This window comes from Epinephelus lanceolatus, chromosome 1, assembly GCF_041903045.1.
Source record: "Epinephelus lanceolatus isolate andai-2023 chromosome 1, ASM4190304v1, whole genome shotgun sequence".
Classification (NCBI taxonomy): Eukaryota; Metazoa; Chordata; class Actinopteri; order Perciformes; family Serranidae; genus Epinephelus; species Epinephelus lanceolatus.
In genome coordinates, this window is record NC_135734.1 from 978,675 (window position 1) to 999,997 (window position 21,323).

Consider the following 21,323-nt stretch of genomic DNA (forward strand, 5'->3'; position numbering starts at 1 on the left):
AATCTGGATCACCATGAATCAGATTTGGAAATCCCCTGTTTTGCTTTCCAGTGCTCTAAATCGGACTACATATCACATTGTAGGCTTCTGATATGAAAAGACCAACAGATGGAATTGTTCATTCAATATGGATGAGGGCTGAACATAATTAACATACTTTTGGCCATGCAGTGCATTAAAAAAACAAAAACAAAAAATATGTGAATTGTCTGGGTGTAAGGGTGTGTTTGTATGTTTGTTAAATGCAGTGTCTCTTACACTGGTTTCAATCTCATTGAGCTTCAGTGTGGGATGTAGCTCTCTGCTGTATACATCATGGAAAGGAGGCACCTGTGAAAACAAACAGGAAAGCAATGGTTCAGCTTTTACATTCTCTTCTTTATTCTGAGGAATGTAAAGCATTTATTTGGAAAGTCATTAAGATCAGTATATCTGTTGGTAGAGAAAATGCTGATTTCCCTGCCACACAGAAATTGTGATGGAGTCAGAAGAACTCCATGAAGCAATTCTTTAGGCTGATAAAAACATGTTGGCATACTGATAATGCAGACCTGCACATTCCCTAATTTGTAAACTTCACAAAAGCTCTTTGGTTTATGTGTCAGAATGAAGAACTAAGCTGAAATATGTCATGTTAAATCTTGGGAATGTGGCTATAAATAACTTAACAGGGAAAAACTGTTCCCTCTCCAGCTACCCCAGCACCTTTCCACCACACCATAATTATTACATCTACATTTACAACATGTCCACCTAAGATCTGTGACAGAATGAGAACAAGATGAAGGAAACAGAATGTTGTATATCTCCTGAAGAGGGTTCTAAATTGATTGGAAAAACTATGTAAAACTATGCTGTAAGTTCAAAGAGGTCAACAAGACTGTACAAGAAAAGGTGAGTTTGTTTTAGCAGGAGGAGATCTACAAGCATGCAGGACTGCCTTTGAGGAGACTATGGTTTCGCAGACCGGGTGAGGCGGAGGCGCAGCGCACCTGTGTTTCGCCAACTAGGTGTGGCCAGGCGGATTTTGCAAGTTTGGCACACCATACGCGCTGGCGCAGCTACTCCTCTTTCCCACCTCCTCCCTCCTACCTGCGCAAGTCGGAAAGAGGGAGGAGATAAGGCGTGGAGTGGGTTTTACACACATCACACCAATCAAATGAGCCCCTCTCCTCACCCTTAAATGCGCCGCGCGAAGGCGTAATGAGAGTTTACTCAATTCGCCATGGCAGAAGAGAGCAGTAGCGTCAGACGGCCAAATTTCTCCCAGGGAGAAACTGATGTTTTGGTCCAGGAGGTCCAAGCTCGCAGTGTCCGAATATACGGAACTGCGAGCAGACCTCCACGGGCTGATGATGCAAAGGTAGCCTGGGAGGAGGTCACCACAATTGTAAATCCATGTTGCATTTCTCTTGTGTGTGCACATGCTCTCTCTTTCTCTCTTGCAGTCCCACTCTGTTTCTTTTCTTTTGACTTTTCTAAGATGACAGATGCTGAATATATACTCCCTATCTGATGCTGTGGCTGTTTGTGGTTGGCTGAGAGGGATGTGAACTCATTAGTGTGCAGCTGTGTTAATCAAATCAGGTTGGGTTTCCATTACGCGTGCCAAACGGTGCCAATCCCCTTTGATCTGACATCAGATGTGACGGGACAGTCGATACAGAGATACATTTATGTGCTGATTGCAGATAGGTGCATTGAATAGTGTTTTTTGTGGGTATTTATTGCATCCTTAATGTGCCTGACATTCTGGAAACCTGCCTGTGAGGTTTTGGTGACGTCAGCCGGTCAGCCAAACTTCCCTTACACCGGCTGTGCTCCGCCTGCGCTGACAGTAGACCTGGTTTCAGCTGGCGAGCTTTTAGCGCACCTTCGGCGAAGCCTTTTGGCAAGAAAATGTCACTGCGCCAAGCTGGATCTGTCGACACCTCCCCCTGCTGCGCCGCCGCACCCATCTCAGCGCACCTCGGTCTGCCAAACTACCAAACTGAGCGTGCCTCGGGTTGCGCTGCTCAAAACTAGCTCTGCGCGGGGTTCGCCACCCTGCACCACCCTGCGCCGCACCAGGAAACTAGAGCCCACTGTCTTAAGTGTGCATGTTATCTCTGTGTAAGACCATAAAGGCATGCAAACAAAAATGGGATGCAGCCAGGAGGAGGCTTTGATGGCACGCTAGATGTTTGTTTGAAGTGTACAGAAGCCCTTAAGTCAAGTTTTCACAGCTACCAATGCTGCAGCTTTTTATCTTATCTTCCTGATAATACATAGTCATTAAATTAAAAAAGTCTAATTTTTATGATCTATTATCTAACTTTTTGTCATTTATTATAGTTTAAGGACCTTTTAGCCCAGATCAGTGTCTGGCTGCAGAGGTCTCTGCCAGGCTGGGTATGGCCTAACTCCACCAATCAGATGGTTTAAGGTTTCGGTTAGATATGACTGAACTGTAGGTTTAGGGTCTTAGAAAGGAGTGATGGCAAAGAACATACGATACATCTGTTTGACTGTGAGCGACAGTATGGACCACATGCAGACAAGACAAGACAAGGACTGAAGAAAAGAGAGGCAGGCTTGGGCAGGTATGAAATATCTGGTCTATTAGTGGCTAGGAAGGAGGACTATATTAAGGCCCTGACACACCAAGCCGACGGTAGGCCGTCGACCAAAGTCGGGCTGTCGGTGAGCGTCTGTCGGCCTAGTTTTTGCGGTGTGTCCCGCACCATCGGCGTCAGCGGCTTTTTGGCCGATTGAGCATGTTGAATCGGCAACGGAGCTAGTCGGTGAGAGACATCACTCTGATTGGGTGTTCAGGTTTTATTTCCTCGCCCCTGTAGCGAGTGAATCTGCCTGTAGTGAAACCGGGGCTAACCGGTGCTTCCTCCACAGGCTCCACTTCACTCAGCTGCCCACAGACCCGCTGCTTCTTCCCACTTTAACCTGGATAACAAACCGGAGCTAGCTGGGAGCGGCTAGCTGGGAGCGGCTAGCAGAGCGTTAGCCTCAGCATGACCGGAGGGAAGCACCCAGTTAGCCTCCACTAGCCTCTGAGCAAGCCCCGGCTGTCTGTTTGAGTCCAAACGGACAGCCAGAGCTAGCTGGGAGCGGCTAGCGGAGGGTGAGCTGCAGCATGACTGGAGGGAAGCACAGCCAGTTGGCCTCCGCTAGTCTCTGAGCTAGCCCCGGCTCTCCGTTAGAATCCAACCTGAGCACCGAGCCCTGGTTTGTTATTCAGATTAAAGTGGGAAAAAGCAGTGGGTTTATCGGGCAGCTGAGTGAAGTGGAGCCTGCGGAGGAAACACTGGGACCATCTGGATGTAATAGTCCGTGGAGATGCTGCGGTGCTTGGCTACACAGATAGGGAAACCCCTCGGCTGTCAGGATGTACCGCTCTCTCACTCCGCTCTCTCACGCCATTGGATGTAGTCAGTGTAGTGTGTTCAAATGCAACTGACACAGGGCGACGTGAGGAGATGACGCAACAGTTGGCTTTTGTCGCCGCTAGTTCTTTGATGTCGGTTTGGTGTGTCTACACCTTTAGACTTAACTGGATGAGCCAACACTGGCTTGGAAATCCCCAAATGAGTTCCAAAGTCAAAAAGGCACTTCAGAGCCCAGTTGGACAGTTGGTAATCTGATCAGATTTCAAATTTCAGATTGGATCAAATCTTGAAAATGGGTAGATCAAAAGATAGAAGGGATTCTGAAATTGGATTAGATCACATAATCTAGTTTTGGCTTTGATCTGAATCAAACTTTTAGTATGTGTTTTCAAACTTAGTAGTCGGATTGGAATATCTTTAAACAAACAAACAAACAAACAAAAACGGGCTTCTACTGATCCCAGCAGAAGGCTGGACTCAGGGTGGTTTTCAGGATTAGAATGTAGTAAAACGTTAAATCAGTCAAATCTATACATTTATTCATATTTTGCACTTGCTTTGTTGAACTATTACAGTGAGTAAGTTTTACATTAGGCTACCTACAGTAAGCCTTTCAGTACAGTAGTAAAATTAACAAACAAATAAATGAATACATGATTATGCCCCCATAAAATAACACCCCAAATAGCTGTCAATATCTAATAACAGATACTTTTATTACTTAAATTTTATTTATAATTTATCACTTTATGTTAATTACGACACAGTCAAAAGGAGTTTATACCAACTGCATCCTGTTGCATGCTGTTTTCTGTCTCTTCAAATGTAACATTTAAGTGACTCCATGCTGACTATTCTACCTGTTGTTCTCTACAGAGCTAGTAGTCCATATTGAGATAGGTCATCCCATTTAGAGCACTACTTATTCGGATTTGGTCTTCTTGAAAAGTTTGTCTCTGGGTTGGGATGATCCAATCAACAATCCAATCACTTATTTGAAGAGACAGAAAATGGCATGGAGGATGCAGTTGTTAGAAATTACTTTTAACTGTGTCATTGTTATCAATATAAAGGGATGAATTAAAGTTAAAATTAATCAAAAGTTGCAGGTGGAGTAGACCATTCTAGGATATGGACTGAACTACAAGCCAAAAGGGTGTGTATTTGATGACCTGGGAATGAGACACCATTGAGTTCTGTTTGATATTGACACCTATGTATGGGATTATTTTATGGAGACTGAACTGGGTCCAGTTGCTCAGAAGAAACCTTCAGTACGTGTTTTACTCCAAGTTACAATCTTGAGGATCACCATTTCATTCTCTTTGGCGGCACTTATGGTGATAAACTGTAATTGCAGTGTAGTGGCAGAATAAGGCTTGAAACCAGGCTGGTGAATTTATTCATATCACCTTGTTTAATGAGTCCTCCAGCTGATGAGATAGATAGGGATATCACAGCATGTATGTATTTATGTTTTGGTGTGTGTTAATGTCGCCACAGACACCCAGACAGTAATACTGCAAATACTTTCATCAGTGGGCCACCATTGTGTGATCTCATTTGGTGATAGATAATGACTTAGCAGTCATTTAAATAATTTTTTTGAGATAATTATTTTTATTTTAACTTTAACTTATCACTTCATATTAATTCCAATGGCACAGTTAAAAGTAGTTTTTAAAAAAAGAATTTTATTCCCATAAAATAATCCCCAAATAACTGTCAATATCTAACAAATGTCATTTAAAGTTGCAATATCTAAGATCTCCATTTCGTGTGAATGTCACCACAGCCACCCAGACAATAATCCTGCAAATACTTTCATCAGGGTGCCACCACTGTGTAACTTTATTTGGTGATAGATAGTAACTTAGCAGACATTCAGTTAAACAACCTTTTTGAGCTAATTATTTTCATTCTATTTTACTTTCACAATTCATATTGATTTCAATGGCACAGTTAAAAGTAGTTTCTAACAACTGCATCCCTAACGTTTTGTGCACTGCTTAAAAAAAAAGCACTTAAAGTAACCCTACACTAGCTATTCTCCCTGTTTGTCTTTACATAGCAGAGGCCTACAATGTGTAATCCTGTTTAGAGCACTGGTTATGCACATCTCGTAACCTTGAAAAGGCTGTATCTGGATCAGAGGGATCCAATCCAATGTTGCTATGAAAAAGGGCACAAACATATCACATTGTAACTCATGGTTATCCAGATTTGGTAACCTTAAAAAAGTTTGTAACTCGATCAGGGTGATCCAATCCCATGTTGCTTTGAAAAGCCATCACAAAAGTAAAATTGATTCGCTGATTTTTTTTTTTTTTTTTTTTCTCTTTTTAAAATAGGCCTGAAGATTCAGATCAGATTACAGAGACCAGACAGCAGTCTGATTGGATCAAAACTGGAACTCTGTTAGAGTGAGCCAATATTATTTTTTAAAGCAAACTTACAAAGAGCATCTTTTGGAAGGAAATAAGAAAGAATGAGACTGTAATAGGGAATAAGGGAGCAAAGAATCCTCAGGCACTGACAATGTCGTCACTGACTCGATGTGTTTAAATATGTAATGACAAACAATATTGTGTGCTTGTCCTCTTACCTGTTGGTCTAAGTAATTCAGGTTGCGCTGGAGCTGAAGGTCTATTATGTCCTCCTGAGCCAAGCAGCAGCAACAGCAACACACAGACACATAACAGATAGAAGGCTTTCAGATAGGTCAGCAGCAAAGCAAAGCACCACAGCCAGTCTGCCAAACACTGAAGGTCTGCAGCTCCTGGCCAATCATCAACTGTGACACTTTTAACAGAATTAAATAGATGTTAATGTCCTGGCACTTGGCACTAAAAGCTGCTCATTTCACTGTTCTTAGATGAGTGACCTTTGACCTCTTCCCACGATTCCCTGAAAGGTTTTGCTCTGGTATTCACAGACGGCTGATGTTGTTTTTGCTATTTTTGCTGTTTTTTTCAGTCTCATGACCATGTTTATTGTTTCACTGTTTCAAGGCTGTCACATGTGATGTCATGATGATGTCATACTGCGTCTTCCTTTCAAGAGAGTCTTGTCTGTAGGTGAAACACCCCTGTCATACTCAATTCAATTTCTTATTCATATGTGCTGCTATTAATCATTAATGACCTATTTTTCTGTTAATGTTCTTTTTCTCAATAAAAAAGATCTTGTCTTTAAAGGAAATGGCCACTATAGAAGTACTTACTGACCCTCATGCCGACATTAAGTCCAGTGTAGTTTTTAATCCACAAAACTCGTTCGGGGTATCGGAAGTTGCCATGTAAACACAGCAGCCTGCAGGGCAGGCTAACTGAGAAATTATGCTATAAAAGTGGAGTAAATTACGTCTTGTTATTCCAGCTAGCTGTTATCCTCCGATACCCCAAACAAGTTTTGTGGATTAAAAACTACACTGGACTTGAGGGTCAGTAAGTATTGTCTGTATTTTCATTATAAAGTGGCCATTTCCTTTAAGGTGTACCAGCAGAAATGTTAAAGTGTTGACTGGTTTATAAGTTTCGTGCTGACTCCTTGTGACGTGAAGACTCTGTTCAGATGTTCTGAGAGTCACACAAGGGTCATATGGTCTCTGTTGATTAAGTAGTGTCCATTCTGTCCAGTCTGGTCTTAAGACAATCATCATCTATTTGTACCTTTTGGGCCAGAGTGCCTGTCTGACCCTCTGTACCCCCCTCTATTATTGGTCTGTGTGGGAGAGTTTCCCTTTATATGTTGTGTTGGATAAGGTGACTTTGGTCATGTGATGACAACTGAACACACCATAGATTTTGGGTGAAAATGTGTGTGTCCTTGATGCTTAACAAAAGCACTGAATAAAACACTGGCAAACCCAGTTTTTTGGCTCCTAGGCTGCTTTCTCTTTATTGCTTTTACACCAACGCACTGCAGTGTTTCTTGGCACATTACTGCCATTAGCTGGAAGAAATGCCTGGCCATAGTTTTTGTTTGGTTGTTTGTTTGTTTGTTTACTGGCAAAATGAAACATGCAACATCACATTTATCATATTTCCTCTTTAATCAGGTGGTCTGATGCTTACAAAACTTCATGGGGCTGTTTGAAAGTCTTACACTGATAATGAGTTGCATTGGTAGAGCCCATGGCGGTTAGCTCTCTCTGTAATTATGTCATGTTTCTCTCATGTGTAAAACACACATACAAACATAGACTTATACACATATGCACACCAGAGCAGTCCTTGTACCATGTCACGGACAGGACAGCAGAGGGGAGTAGAAGAAAGGAGAGTCAGAAAAAAAGGTCCAGACGGGGAATGATGCGTGCAGAGTTAGTGCAAATACACAGAGGACAGATGTGCAGAAGAAACCCCAAAGCAAAGCTACACATAGCACTGCATTAAGTGCCACAGCTACTGTAGACTGTGCCTACCATCAGATGACTTCTTGTGTGATTTTATATGTTATCCAGTAGATTGATATGTTTTGCACATTAGTGGCACATACCATTTTATTGTGGAACGAAGGGGATACAGGGTAGTTGTAGTGGAATAATCCTTGGCTTAAGGACCTTCTATCACCGGGATAGTCATACTGAAGGAGGGAGGGAAGGTAATAAGGAAAGAGTCAGGGCAGAATGGAGGCAAGAATTAATTCAAGTTGTTAGATTAGAGTAAGATGAATATGATTACAACGTATGAAAACAAAACATAAATCTCTCATAATTACTGCTAAAGGTCATTTACAGTTGTTTTTTGTTTTTTTTTTACCAATAATCAAACCTGCATTTAATCTAATTATCAGGGAAAACATGAGATTATGGAAGCACATTGCATTCACTGGATAAAAAAAAAAAAAAAATAGACAAAAAAAAAAGGCAAAAAATTAGACGTAATTACGAGATCAGGATCTCATAATTACGAGATAAGGATCTCGTAATTACGAGAAAAGATCTCGTAATTACAAGATAAGGATCTCGTAATTATGAGATCAGGAAAGGTGCCACATTAGCCACTGCTTTGCTCAGAACCACATACTGCACATCCACGAAGGGGGGTCGGAACTACTGTAACCAGCTGCCACTCGGGTGGTGCCATCTTGACTATATCCCATATCTTTATTATAATGTGTATATATTGGAAATTACGACGGAATATTACACTAAGCAAGGACAACAGTGCGCACCGTATATATTTTGATGTATTTCATATTTCAGATTTATATTGTTTGGCGTTAACTGGTGACAGAAAAGAATGAATTTCATTCTGCAGGGAAACGCCTGTCCTTACTGTGCATATTGAATCTTGAATCTATGTTTTATGAAGACCCTGTGTGCGCTCAGAGCTGTGGCACAAGTTACGCACCGAAATCTGGCGGAAGAAAAATAATAATAAGACGAAAAATAAGTAGGCTGTGTGTGACTTATGTGCTGATGAAGTGGTGGGTGATTGATGTGCCTGACATCGATTGATTTAGTTTCAGCATCATGGTAGTGGCCAGCTCCTGTCAAGATATGAACAGAATGAAAGCGGACAAGGTAATTACAGAACTTATCTTGAGAAATAGCTTTTCAATTCGGGGCTCAACAATAACGATTGCCCGATTGCCCAGGGCAAGTAAAACTCAAGGTCGGGCATGTAAACTAACAACTCATTTGCCCGATTGGGCAAGTTGCTAAAAATAGTAAAAGTTAATAAATAATTGATAAAATAAATGTATTTTAAAACGTGCTCCTTCGGCTCTGATGCAGCGGTTTCTCTGCCTGAAGTCACAGGCACACGCTGTGTAACAATGTCCTGCCCACAGCCCCCATTGATATTATTTTGCGCGACGGACACTTCATATAATAACATAACAATATACTATTTATGGTGTTTTGTCATCGTGTCATTTCTGTCTCTACATGGTCACGTGTTAACAATTCTCCTCTGCTCTCTGTATCCCGCATGGCGGAGTTCCGCCACACACACAGGTGAGTGTGGCTCGAGTCGCATTTTCCTGACCAAACCTGACCCCAAGCCCGGTGCGGTTTGTCAGCTGACAAAGTTACTGAAATGGCCAGTGTGTAAATAACCATAAACAGTCTGCTGTTACGCAAAGACAAACACGCTGCTCGCAGAGGATGGCACTCATGCTGAGCTTGTGTTGAGTTCAGGCGTTGTCACGTAAATACTTCAAGCACTTAAATAGGTCATAGCACAAAACAGCAGCATGTCAAGTGACTTTTTACTTTTATTATATTCAATACAATTGTATGTTCCTAAATCTTGAGACACCTCATATGTAAGCTAGACAGACATTTCACCTGCTCATACTGTGCACACATGTACTGTATGTACTTAGCCCTAAAGAGCCCTTCTGGTAGCCTACCAGTAGATACAAAGAAACATCCCAGCAGGCTGTGCTTTGCAAGCATACAAAAAAGTTTCACACATGGGAAAATTATTTTTCATGCGTGTGCTTCACCTCCACTGCTACAACTCCATCCTAGGGGAAACACTGTTGTGTGCGTTTTGTGCAACACGTGGATGTGGTAGTCTACTGGTAGAGTAGAGAGAGAGCTAAGTAGCGTTGAAGTAGAGTAGAGCAGGGCAGAGAGATGGAAGCAAAATATATTAAACCCGGTGTTAATACAGCAGAACTGGAGAGGGGGGGGAAATAGAGGTGGGCATGGCTCAAGTAGGGCGCAAAATTACAGCCGGAGAATGATTGACAAATTTTTCACTTTAAGCCCTGACACTGTCATATTTGTGTAGGAATTAAGCTACAATACATGACGTGTTGTTTTAATTAATAAATACAGTGTGAATAAAGATTACATAACATAAAAATAACTGCAGTCTTTGTTAATTGATAGCCACTTAAATTAAACAATTTTTATAGGGCAAGAAAAAACTGACTTCGGGCAAATAGATCTCTGACCAACTTGCCTGACTGGGCAAGTGAAAAAACCGTTAGCGTTGAACCCTGAAATTGTATCAGAGATTAAATGCATTTTCAATAGAGGCAACTTTTTAAATTAGGCTATTGCTTTCTTTTCACTGTCTGCATCCATTTAAGATTTTACTTGAGATCGCTCTTTAAGAAACTTTTAACAGGAGCTGGCCACTACCACGGTGCTGAAACTAAATCAATCTATGTCAGGCATCGATCACCCACCACTTCATCAGCGTATAAGTCACACACAGCCTCTTATTTTTTGTCTTATTATTTTTCTTCCGCCAGATTTCGGTGCGTAACTTGTGCCACAGCTCTGAGCGCACACAGGGTCTTCATAAAAACATAGATTCAAGATTCAATATGCAGAGTAAGGACACACGTTTCCCTGCAGAATGAAATTTGTTCTTTTCTGTCACCAATTAATGCCAAACAATATAAATCTGAAGTATAAAATAGATCAAAATATATACGGCGCGCAATGTTTTAATATCTCCTTGCTCAGTGTAATATTAATGTGCCTGCCGCGGCTGGATCTGTGAGCGTTTGGTCGCTAAGAAGACTGTTAAGAGTGGGTCAGCTCGATCTTACAGCTCCTTCTTAGTGAAAGATCTTAAGCGAAGAGCGATCTGGGAAACGTGGCCATTATCATGTCAACATACAGGGAAAATGTGTCCAGAGTTTATGACATTTACCGGAAGAGCTAGAACCATTTGATTAAGCTGACGTTATTACTGCTGTAGCATGATGTTATTAGGCTAAATATTACATTTCTAACAGTGTCTGAGCTGATATATTGACACAGTATGCTTGTAGGCTGCTATAACGTTAGGTTTACAGAGGAAATAACGGGATGTGACTTAATTGTGTGAAAATATCGTTAGTGAAACAGAAACAAGCGTTAGTTAGGGGACAAGAGTCAAGGTGTCACAAAGACTCACGTAGGCTATGTTAAAAGTTACTTACAACTGGTCTGTTTACTGTAGGTTATGTGTCCGGGGTCCTTCGCCTGTGGAACGAGTAACGTGACCACTAACTTGTCCCCAAACGAACGCATTCGGATTGTTGTTGGTTATTTCCTTAAAAAACTACGACTTTATTCTCGTAATATTATGACTTCAATCTCATTAAATAACGACTTTAATCTCATAATTTGACTTTATTCTCGTAGCCTAATATTATGACTTTTTCTCAGTTATGACTTTATTCTCAAAATCTCAGTTTTTTTTTTCTTCAATGTGGCCCTAATACTCCGTCGTAATTTCCAATATATACGCATTATAATAAAGATATGGCATATAGTCAGGATGGCACCACCCGAGTGGCAGCTGGTTACAGTAGTTCCGACCCCCCTTCGTGGATGTGCAGTATGTGGTTCTGAGCGAAGCAGTGGCTAATGTGGCACCTTTCCTGATCTCATAATTACGAGATCCTTATCTCGTAATTACGAGATAAGGTGTCTAATTTTTTTTTAACCAGTGAATGCAATGCACTTCCGTATGAGATAAAAGCCTGTTCCCATTAAATCGAAATATCTGATCCCCTAAGTAAGTGGCAAATATTTTAAAACAGAAAAAGTTGAAGAAGTGAGCTGTGGCCTGTTGTTATAGAACAGATTGTCAAGTTGGGGTAGTGGTCACCCTTTATATCCACTGTAACATTCTGTAAACACACACACTCATCGTTTTACCTTGGGTGAGCTGAGGGATCTCCTCAGGCTGTAGACAGATGGATCAGCATAGATCACATCATCCCTCATCCGTCCTGGGAACCTGTCAAAGCGGGCAGATGGCGATCGAGCCGGGGAGACAAAGCTCGGTGGCACCGGTGAGTAGGGCCCCCCAGATGATGAGGACGGCGACCTGGGCACAGACCTGGAGCGGGGCTGGATGGACAGACGTCTCATTGATGTTTCTATTCCACCATAGTACGGTGGTCCCCATTGGTCCCTGGACATTGGAGGTCCATGCAGGTGGTGGGGTCTATCCCTTAGCGAGTGACGTTTCTCCTCGACAGTCCAGTGTCGGTCGTATCCCCCCACAGCAGAGACAGAGCAGATACTGTCAGGTCGGACCCCCGGTGGGTACAGAGGGTACTCCTCCATAATCTGGGGGCCACCAGGGTAGCCGTAGTAGTCACCTGAGACCCCATGGTTCACTAGGTAGTAACGAGATGGGCTGGAATGACAGGAAGAGATAAAGACTATTGCCTTATCAAATGTCATGTCAAGTCATGAAAATAAGATTGAATGACAGGGACTTGTAGTTTGTGGATGAGTCAACCAGCAGCAGTAGAAAGTTTATGTGTAAAAAGTAATCTCTCAATTGTGCAAAATAAAGGCTAGGTTCAAATAAAGAATCAAATTACATGTTTTTCATGTATGCCAGCTGTATTTCAACAAACATCTCATGCTACTTTGATAAGACTTTTTTGACACATTTCATAACCTTTTATTAATTGTGTACATTCCTGAAAAAAGCAACTTTACTCACCAAATACTGTACATGAGGTATATTTATGGTGAAAGAAAGACATTTCCTTATTTGAGGGCGGCTGCGGCTCAGCGATATAGCGGGTCGTCCACCAAAAGATCAGTGGTTCGATCCCGGGCTCCTCCAGGCTGCATGTCGAAGTGCAAGATACTGAACCCCAAATTGCTCCCGATGGCTGTTCCATCGGTGTGTGAGTGTGTTAAAACTGAGTAGCAGGTGGCACCTTGTATGGTAGCCTCGGCCACCAGTGTATGAATGTGTGTGTGAATGGGTGAATGTGACTCGTAGTGTAAAAAGCGCTTTGAGTGGTCACTAGATGACTAGAAAGGCGCTATACAAATGCAAGTCCATTTATTCATAAGATAATGTTAGACACAGTGTTTCCCCTCATATTTCTGTCCATGAGCTGTGCTGTACCCTATGCTCAGGTAAATTATAGTAATTTTGCCAGGAGGCTCTGAAGCTCAACTTAAGTTTTACTTCATTGTAAGCTTAACTTTATCACAATGTTAATTAAAATGTGATATAGCGTGATAACACTGGTACATTTGGAGCACAGACACAACTTTGTGCTCAGGATTTTTAAGTAGCCCCGACTTTCCAATCCAGTTGGACTGACTCTGTCCTTGAATATCAATGTTACAAACCAATAAACTCTGGTGGGAATGAATATCAAAACCACTTTCTGTAAAAAAAATAAATAAATAAAAATGCAATTATAGCATCTTTCAAATTAGTCACATAGCATTTGTGTCTCAAGAAAATTTGAGCAATTGAAAACTGGTGCCACAATGATTTTTCTTTTTGAAACTATCACTATGTCACTATATTTGTATCACAGTTAGCTGTGTTAGTGCCGTTAGTAGTGTCTGCACGGCTAGTGGTGCTAACTTAGTTAACGGGATAAAGGGATTATGTAGCCCAAAATAAAGCTGCTTGCTCACTAGGGCTACCTAGGTGGAGACCGCAGGGTGGCTGCCAATGTTTCTGTAGCAATGCCGTCCTGCCAGCAGGACAGTGTTACTCGCGGTATTCGTTGAATGAGTGGTGCCACTAGCTAGCTCCCACCTGACCCTGGGTGGTTTGCAGTGCAGAGCAGCAAAGGCTGATGTTAGCTCACCAGTTAAGACTGGAGCTTGGGCAGTGGGCACTATGTTTCTGCATGTTAGTGCTGCTAGGTGGCTGTCTGTCAGCAGAACCAACAGAAAATAAAATATGGTTGTTGGTTACTGATTAAAGAGTGTTTGGCTACAGAAAGCAAAATTTACTGACACTGGCATCACTTTTAACATGCAACTTCATTGATGTTCGAATGGAGGGGCACCTGCATGCACCGAGTAATGACTTAGGTCATTGTAAATGGCTTACAGCACAGCAACACCATCAGTGTCTTTGTAGTATCCCCATGACCACTGAAGCGTCATCTGAAGCTCATTGCAGTGAACAACACAAGAAAACTTGAAGAGAAAGAGCAGTGTCATATTCCTCCTCTTCTCCTTTGATCTACCTGTTGATGTCCTCCTGGGAGGCCATACCCCGCCGCTGGTTGACCCACTGCTGCAGCTGGGCCATGGAGCTCTTCCTCTGGGCTACCCTCTCTGGAGCTGTCCTGGGAACAAAGCCCCTCCTCAGCACCACATTTTCCTGCTGCTCCCTAGGGTCATGTGACGGGCTGAGACCCCCCTCTGGGCATCCCTGAGGGGCTCGGGGTCCACTGTGACTCCTGGATGGTGGGGGTTTGCTATTGCTGTTGTGTGGCACGCTATTGCAAGGGCCATAGTTGCCCCAGCCATTTGGATGGTGACTTGGGTGAGAGGCGTGGTCAGGTCTAGGTCCTCCTCCTTCATCTTTACCTTCTCCTCCAAATTCACCTTGTCTTCCATCACTGTTTTTCCCCTCTTGATCAGAGCAGGGGATGGAGGGTGGGTTTTTTTTCAGGTTGCTGACCCCGTTGATCTTAGTCAAAAGGGGGAGGTCATTGTCTGTTTCACTGTGTATTTGTGTGTGTGGATGCTGTTCTTTTTGTGTGTTAGGAGCCTTGGTCACCATGGTGTGGCTGAGATCCTCCGTGGTGTCAGGGTTTGTTCTGTGAAATTTGAAGGAAAAAGGAATCATGATTGTAAATAGGCAGCTTTATTTTGTTTTAAAAAAGAGATTACAAACACAGAAAGTGGACCAACAAATCTCGACATCAGGTCAATTACCTATCCCTCAAAATGGTCATTTTGTGTGAATAAAGACTTTTGTACATTTCTCCTTTTAATAGTGTTTTTATGGTGGCAACCTCTAGCTCACCAGGGGTGTGCCCCATATAGTGCCCCAGTCCTTTAGAGCAGCCCAGGTTCGATTCCGCCCTGTGACCTTCTGCGGCATGTCATCCCGCCTCTCTAACCTTCCTGCCTCTCTATAGCTGTCTTCTAAATAAAGGTCACAAAAACATCCAAAAAATAATCTTAAACATTATTTTCATGGCAATCTCCAATTGTGCCAGACCAACACACACCAGGATCCTTTGTTACCTTTTTATCCTCAGTCTGGTTGGTGTTTACACTGACTTGTAACTACAGAACTACAGAAGGTGTAAACATAAGGTCTTATGAATGGGCAGGAAATTCGGTCATTGGCCAGTTTTGATGACAGTCTCTCTCCGTTATAAGTGCAGCACACAACTAGGGGGCAGATCCCCTTCCACTGATTGACTGCAGGTCATGCTGTACAAATCTGCATCTCATATACCCCTTTTACACAAAATCAGCTCTGGTTCTTGAACTGGTTCCATTCATGATTTTTGGAACCTTGGTGCTATGTAGTGTGATCAAGGATGTCTCATAAATGGAGGGCGTTGCACGATGCACTACAGAAGTAAACAATACTAGCAAAATTGCAGATTACTACTGCAAACTTTTTTTTTTTGTTGGCACAGTTCTTTGTTTTTGCCCCAAAAACTAGCATGGACCAACTTTTAATGAGATCACTGCAGGCTCTCTAAAATATGACACACCTGCTGACATCATCACAGTTCACATTTTGGGTCAAGGAAAACCTGCTATTTTTGTGGTTACAGCTGAGAACCAACTTTTCAGGTTCTGAACCAAATTAATTTTGGTCAAAATGCTCTGAACAGTATGAAAAAGGTGTGAGAACCAGAATGGAACCAGTTCCATCTTGGTGAAAAAGGGGTAATACAGTGCTTGAATTGGGCCAGTAATAAGACTATGCACACATTAGTTACGTACAACTGCATACATGTTACTTTTTACTCATATTCTAATATATGTAGGATTATATGCAGATTGGATTGGTACCTGTGTCATGTTTTTTTGTGTATTTTGATGACAATTGATGATTTTACCAGTGCATTCTGCTTTGGTTCCTCAGTTTTTTTAGTGTGTATTTCTTCCCCATCACTTTAACATCCTTTGTTTCTTATTCTAGTAATTCCCCACAGGTGTTCAACATTTCAAATTGAGGAAATTCCTTGCTTATTGAAGGTACTGTTATATGTGATTGTATGATGAATGGAAGACATCATGGAAGTGTAAGTACCATAAAACAGTTTGTTTCATGGTGGCTTGTATTGTTGCCTTTCTGATGCCACCTTTGAGATATGAATAGTACCAGTTGATACCAAAATCGCCATGACTGGACATAAAGGACAGGCCAAATTAAACAGAATCAGGAGAATGTGACCGCCAGTGCATCTGTATTGTATGTCAAAAATGGCCTTGTGCATGTGTGAGAACAGCACCTCTGCGCTGGCTGACTTTGGACCTCTGCAGCCCTGCTCATGGCTTTAATCCATTCTTCCTGTTCCTCACGACTGTCTGCGCTGAAGTAGTATGTCCTGGTACCAGTGTGCTCCGCCTGCATGCAAAACACAACAGGACCCTTCAATTCCCCATCCTCACCCTCTTCCTTGTGCAACCTCACCTGCAGGGGGAGATAAAACACAGCACAGGCAGCACATAAATAACACAGTTTTAGACACTGTTATTGTCATGATCAACATGCTTATGAACTTTATCAGCAGCATTCATCTTGTCATGCAATGAAGAGGCATGATATCAAATATGTCTAGGTAATTCTGGTCTATCTTAATTAGAAAACCACTTAATTTGGATGTCAAGCTGAATCTGGCAATATGATATGTATCACAACGCAGGGGTTATGATTTACTGTATTGTGAGATATACTGTAACCAAGGTGATATGTTGAGATATTTTTAAATCTAATTTTTTGCTCTCTTGTAATCATAACAGTGGGATCTGTATCTGTTTTAGAGGTTGACCAATATTGGAATTTTAAAAGCCAATTTAATTACGATAGCTTGGAGCAAGAAAAAGCCAACAGCTGATTAATCTGCTGATATCATCAAGACGGGCACCTTTTCCAGTACTTGTTTACTAATTTTGTATTTTCAAAATACTCAAAACAATTCGATAAATGAAAACATGGAAAAACAAGAATGGGTCAGACCCAGGAACATGGTTGTACTCTTTATGAAACACTAGGGTTTTTTTATATATTGAAACAGCTTTTAATTTGTAATAGGAAGTGGCAGCAGTCACTCAGTCACTGACTTACAGACTTTTGCTCTAGCACTAAAAGCACTCCAGCACTAGACCAGCTGATGTACAACTGTTTAATAAAATGGTGAGAGTACAACTACTGTAAAGTAACCTATAGTAAATCAAAGTTCAAACAGAGGATGCGTCTGTTAACTGTGATGGACGTTTACAGTGGACAGTTGTAAAGCTCTTTGAAGCAAATTTGTGATTTATATTAGGCTGTTTATGTGATGTGGATGTTTCCCTCTTTGTTAGCTCCACTAAATTTGCACACAATTTTCCTTAAATTTGCCCCAGATTTCTGCTCTAATGTCTATTTTTCAAGTGTTTTGGGGTCTTTTTGCGGTTGGTGTTGGACTGTGGAGGCAGGTGATCAATAAATTTACTAATTCTGTGGGTGAATTTGATTTATAAAACAACAGAAGCATCTTAACTTAAAACAACAGTTCAGTCATTCCACAACCAGAAACAATGGATTAGCAGAACCACACGGAAACATGGACATTTATAAAGCAGCAGCATGTAAGAAGAGGTATTTGCAATGCACATGTTGAAGGAGCTGACAGGGTCGCATTTCAACAGAGTTGTACCTTGTATGATTTCATGCGGCAAATACATGATTGATTGATTGATTGATAAAATTGACTTGACTTGACTAGACTGGGGTAATAATTACAGTTACTGCTAAAAAACTGTTAGGCACAACTTGTAAAATAAGACCCAAGTTGTGATAAACCAGAACTTTGCTTTAAAAGCATCCATGCACAATCCTCTAGTGGACTGTTCTGGTGTTAAAGCTACACTCACAGATTCTGTTACAGTTCCAAACCACAAAAAAACAATTCAACAGTTGAGTTTTAAAACAATAAGAGGGTTTGCAGAAGTGGTGCTGGTTTTATGAACAAAATCACAGGGTGTAACTTTAAAACAGCAGATTTAACATGCAGTCAATAACTAAACATGAACAACCCAAATAGGACAAGAGAAGATTGTTATGCATGAATCCTTAGGTATCCAACCATTAGGCAGACCTGCAGTACTGTTCAAGAGATGTAATCATGCATTCTTTACAGACAGGACAGTTCATAAAAATAAGGTTGGTAAAAGAATCAACATTGTACCTACTGTACTTTCTACACGACAGTCGACAGCAAGGACCGGCAGACCTCATGGGGGGTGGGTTGGGGGGAGACACACAGCTTTTAAATACAGTCTCTGCCATCAGAATCTCCACATGAACAAATGACAGTTAATAGATTGCAAACGTCCCCATGAATACTCTTGTGCATAATGGGGAATCAACCACGTATGGTTAGAAAGTCATGTCTAGACCCATAGACACGTTTCTAATTGCTCAAAAATAACATCAGTTAAATAAAACCTACAAAGAATAACAGTTGAACAGGAATGAATGCTACAATAATTACATATTTTCTGTATGCCTAATATGCAAGCAAAAGACACACTGATTGATATTGATTAATATTTGCCATACTTGTTAGTGTGAATGCTGTTGCATTCAGCAGCAGAACTATAAACCATGTATTCACTTTTTGATGTCTTTTACAGTTTGTAGATCATCACAGTTTGCTTTTTTGCTATTTAGGACCTTTCTGAGCTTATTATGGATGTGTACTACTGCTGTGAACTACTGTACTGTGTACTACTGCTACTGTTATTATTACTCCTTCTACTACCACTACTACTAATACTACTACAACAACTACTACTACTGTTGCTTCTACTACAACTAGTGTATGCCTGTGTGTTTTTTTGCCTATGGACCTCAAATAGGAGTAACAACATTTATATTTCATCCCTCAGTGACTGCCAGGCGGTGCTTTAAGCACTGGATATCTCTACTCACGCAAGCATGTGTTGAGTACAAATAACAGCAATGTCACCTGTGACCCCAGCATGACCCCCGGGAGGTTATATCTTCCGGCGTCTGCAGGTGTTCGGTTTCTCATTTCTTCTCGCGATTGCGCGCCAAGAGTACATGGACTGAATATGAGCTACAGCTGTAGCCTCTCAACTGCTTTTTGCCAGCCCTGTGCAGCCTCATGCCATCACGGTAGGAGTAACGATTTGTTCGTCCTCTGAGAGGCTGTGGCTGGCGCGTTATTTGATTTAATGTTTGATGCTCACCTGTCCTGCTTGGGCTTTGCTGGTGAGAGCGGCGTTTCGCCCCTCCCCCCCAGTATCGTTCAACAGCTGAGGGGAGAGCTACTAAGGTAATTATATTTTTTCAAGAAGAAAACGTTTTTTTGTGTTCCCTTTTGTCTTTCTTTTTTCTAAAAAAAAAAAAAGGGGTGAAGGCAGCGTGTCCACTCCCACTCCACTCTGGCATATTAACCTTGTTGGTGCGCGGAGCATGTCCGCTCCCCTCTCCCACCTGTGTTGAAGTGGTTGTTTTTTATTTTTATTTTTTACCTGTATAGTGACTTTGCTGGTGAAGGCAGCGTGTCCGCTCCCATCTCCTAGCTTTGTTGCATATCTATTTCGGGGCGCTGAGCCTGACCGCCGTCCCCCCGGCACCTCTAAAGGCTGGGGGGGACAGCGCTAGGGCTATGGGGCCGGTTGTCGGCTGCTTTTCTCAGCAGCAGCTCAATTACTGGGCTGCTTGCTCTTCGGACCCCTGGGTGATTTCCACCATGACCCAGGGGTACAAACTGCAGTTCCGTCGCCGGCCCCCTTGCTCCGGCCGGGTCACAATGACCATCATCAGCGACCTGGCAAAAGCCCTCGCTCTGGCTCAGGAGTTGTCCATCCTCCTGGCCAAGGATGCCATCGTGAGGGTGGATCCTCTACTACAGCCCGGGGCGTTCTACTCGACCTACTTTCTTGCCAGCAAGAAAGACGGCGGACTTCACCCCATCTTGGACCTGAGGGGCCTCAACAGGTATATGAAGGTTCTGCCCTTTCGGATGCTGACCACGGCGGACATGCTGTGTGTGGTCAGTGAGGGGGACTGGTTTACGTCCATAGATCTCAAGGACGCTTATGGGAATGAAGATTCTGCCATACCTTGATGACTGGCTGGTATGTGCGTCCATCCTGCGATCAGGTGGTACAGGATACAGCCCGCCTACTGGCACATGTGGCCAGGTTGGGCCTCATGGTGAACAGGGAGAAGAGCTGCCTGGTTCCTTCCCAGCGGGTCGCCTACCTGGGGTTGGTGCTTGACTCGGTTGCCATGAGGGCCTGCCCTTCGCCACGGCGCATGAGCGACATTCTGCAGCTCCTCCCCCATTTCAGGAGGGGCAGGTGGCTGCCTTACATCAAGTTTCTGCAGCTCTTGGGCAAACCGACAGCTGCCTCAGCTGTTATACCCTTGGACCTGCTGACGCTACGCCCCCTGCAAATGTGGCTGAACAGCCTTCTCCTGGACGCCAAGAGACACAGGCGCAGGCTGGTCAGGGTGTCACAGGCACGTGTTCGTGCTTTGACACCCTGGAAGGACAAGGCGTGCCTGCTGGGGGGCACGCCCTTGGGAGCTATTCCATACTTCTGGGAGACTGTCATCACAGATGCCTTCCTTTGGGGGTGGGATGCGGTATGGCGAGGCAGGCCTGCTCAGGGGCAGTGGTCTGTTTGGGACTGTGCAAGCCACATCAATGTCTTGGAGCTTCGGGCTGTGTATCTAGCACTCCAGCATTTTTTACCACACCTGCAGGGAAGACATGTGGTTGTTCAGTCTGACAATATGTATACTGTCTCCCAGGTCAATCATCAGGGGGGCACCAGGTCAACGGTATCCCGGTGCCTTCTGACTTGGGCCGCTCCTCGCCTGTCCACCCTGCAGGCAATGTTCCTGCCGGGCGAGCGGAATCAGGTTGCAGACTTTCTTTCCCAGTGCAAGCCTCCACCAGGGAAATGGCAGCTTCACCTGGAGGTGATGGAAATGATTTGGGACCACTTCGGCAGAGCAGCGGTGGACCTCTTTGTCT

General features: G+C 42.9%; 1 protein-coding gene across 42 annotated transcripts in view; it reads right to left on the reverse strand.

Moving 5' to 3' along the window:
- Positions 1-21,323, reverse strand: part of plekha6 (pleckstrin homology domain containing, family A member 6) — a 374,661-nt gene that overhangs the window by 55,969 nt on the left and 297,369 nt on the right. For 20 of the 42 annotated variants that reach the window (XM_078166583.1, XM_078166712.1, XM_078166743.1 and 17 more), the window contains 6 exons: positions 16,554-16,735; positions 14,313-14,891; positions 12,004-12,490; positions 7,884-7,970; positions 5,989-6,042; positions 259-330 (listed from right to left, as the gene is read on the reverse strand). In XM_078166583.1, the coding sequence (XP_078022709.1) occupies positions 259-330; positions 5,989-6,042; positions 7,884-7,970; positions 12,004-12,490; positions 14,313-14,891; positions 16,554-16,735 (1,461 nt within the window). Of the gene's footprint in view, positions 1-258; positions 331-5,988; positions 6,043-7,883; positions 7,971-12,003; positions 12,491-14,312; positions 14,892-16,553; positions 16,736-18,494; positions 18,540-21,323 lie in introns of those variants that run through there. The other 22 variants (XM_078166903.1, XM_078166446.1, XM_078166924.1 and 19 more) reach the window with 10 other exon arrangements.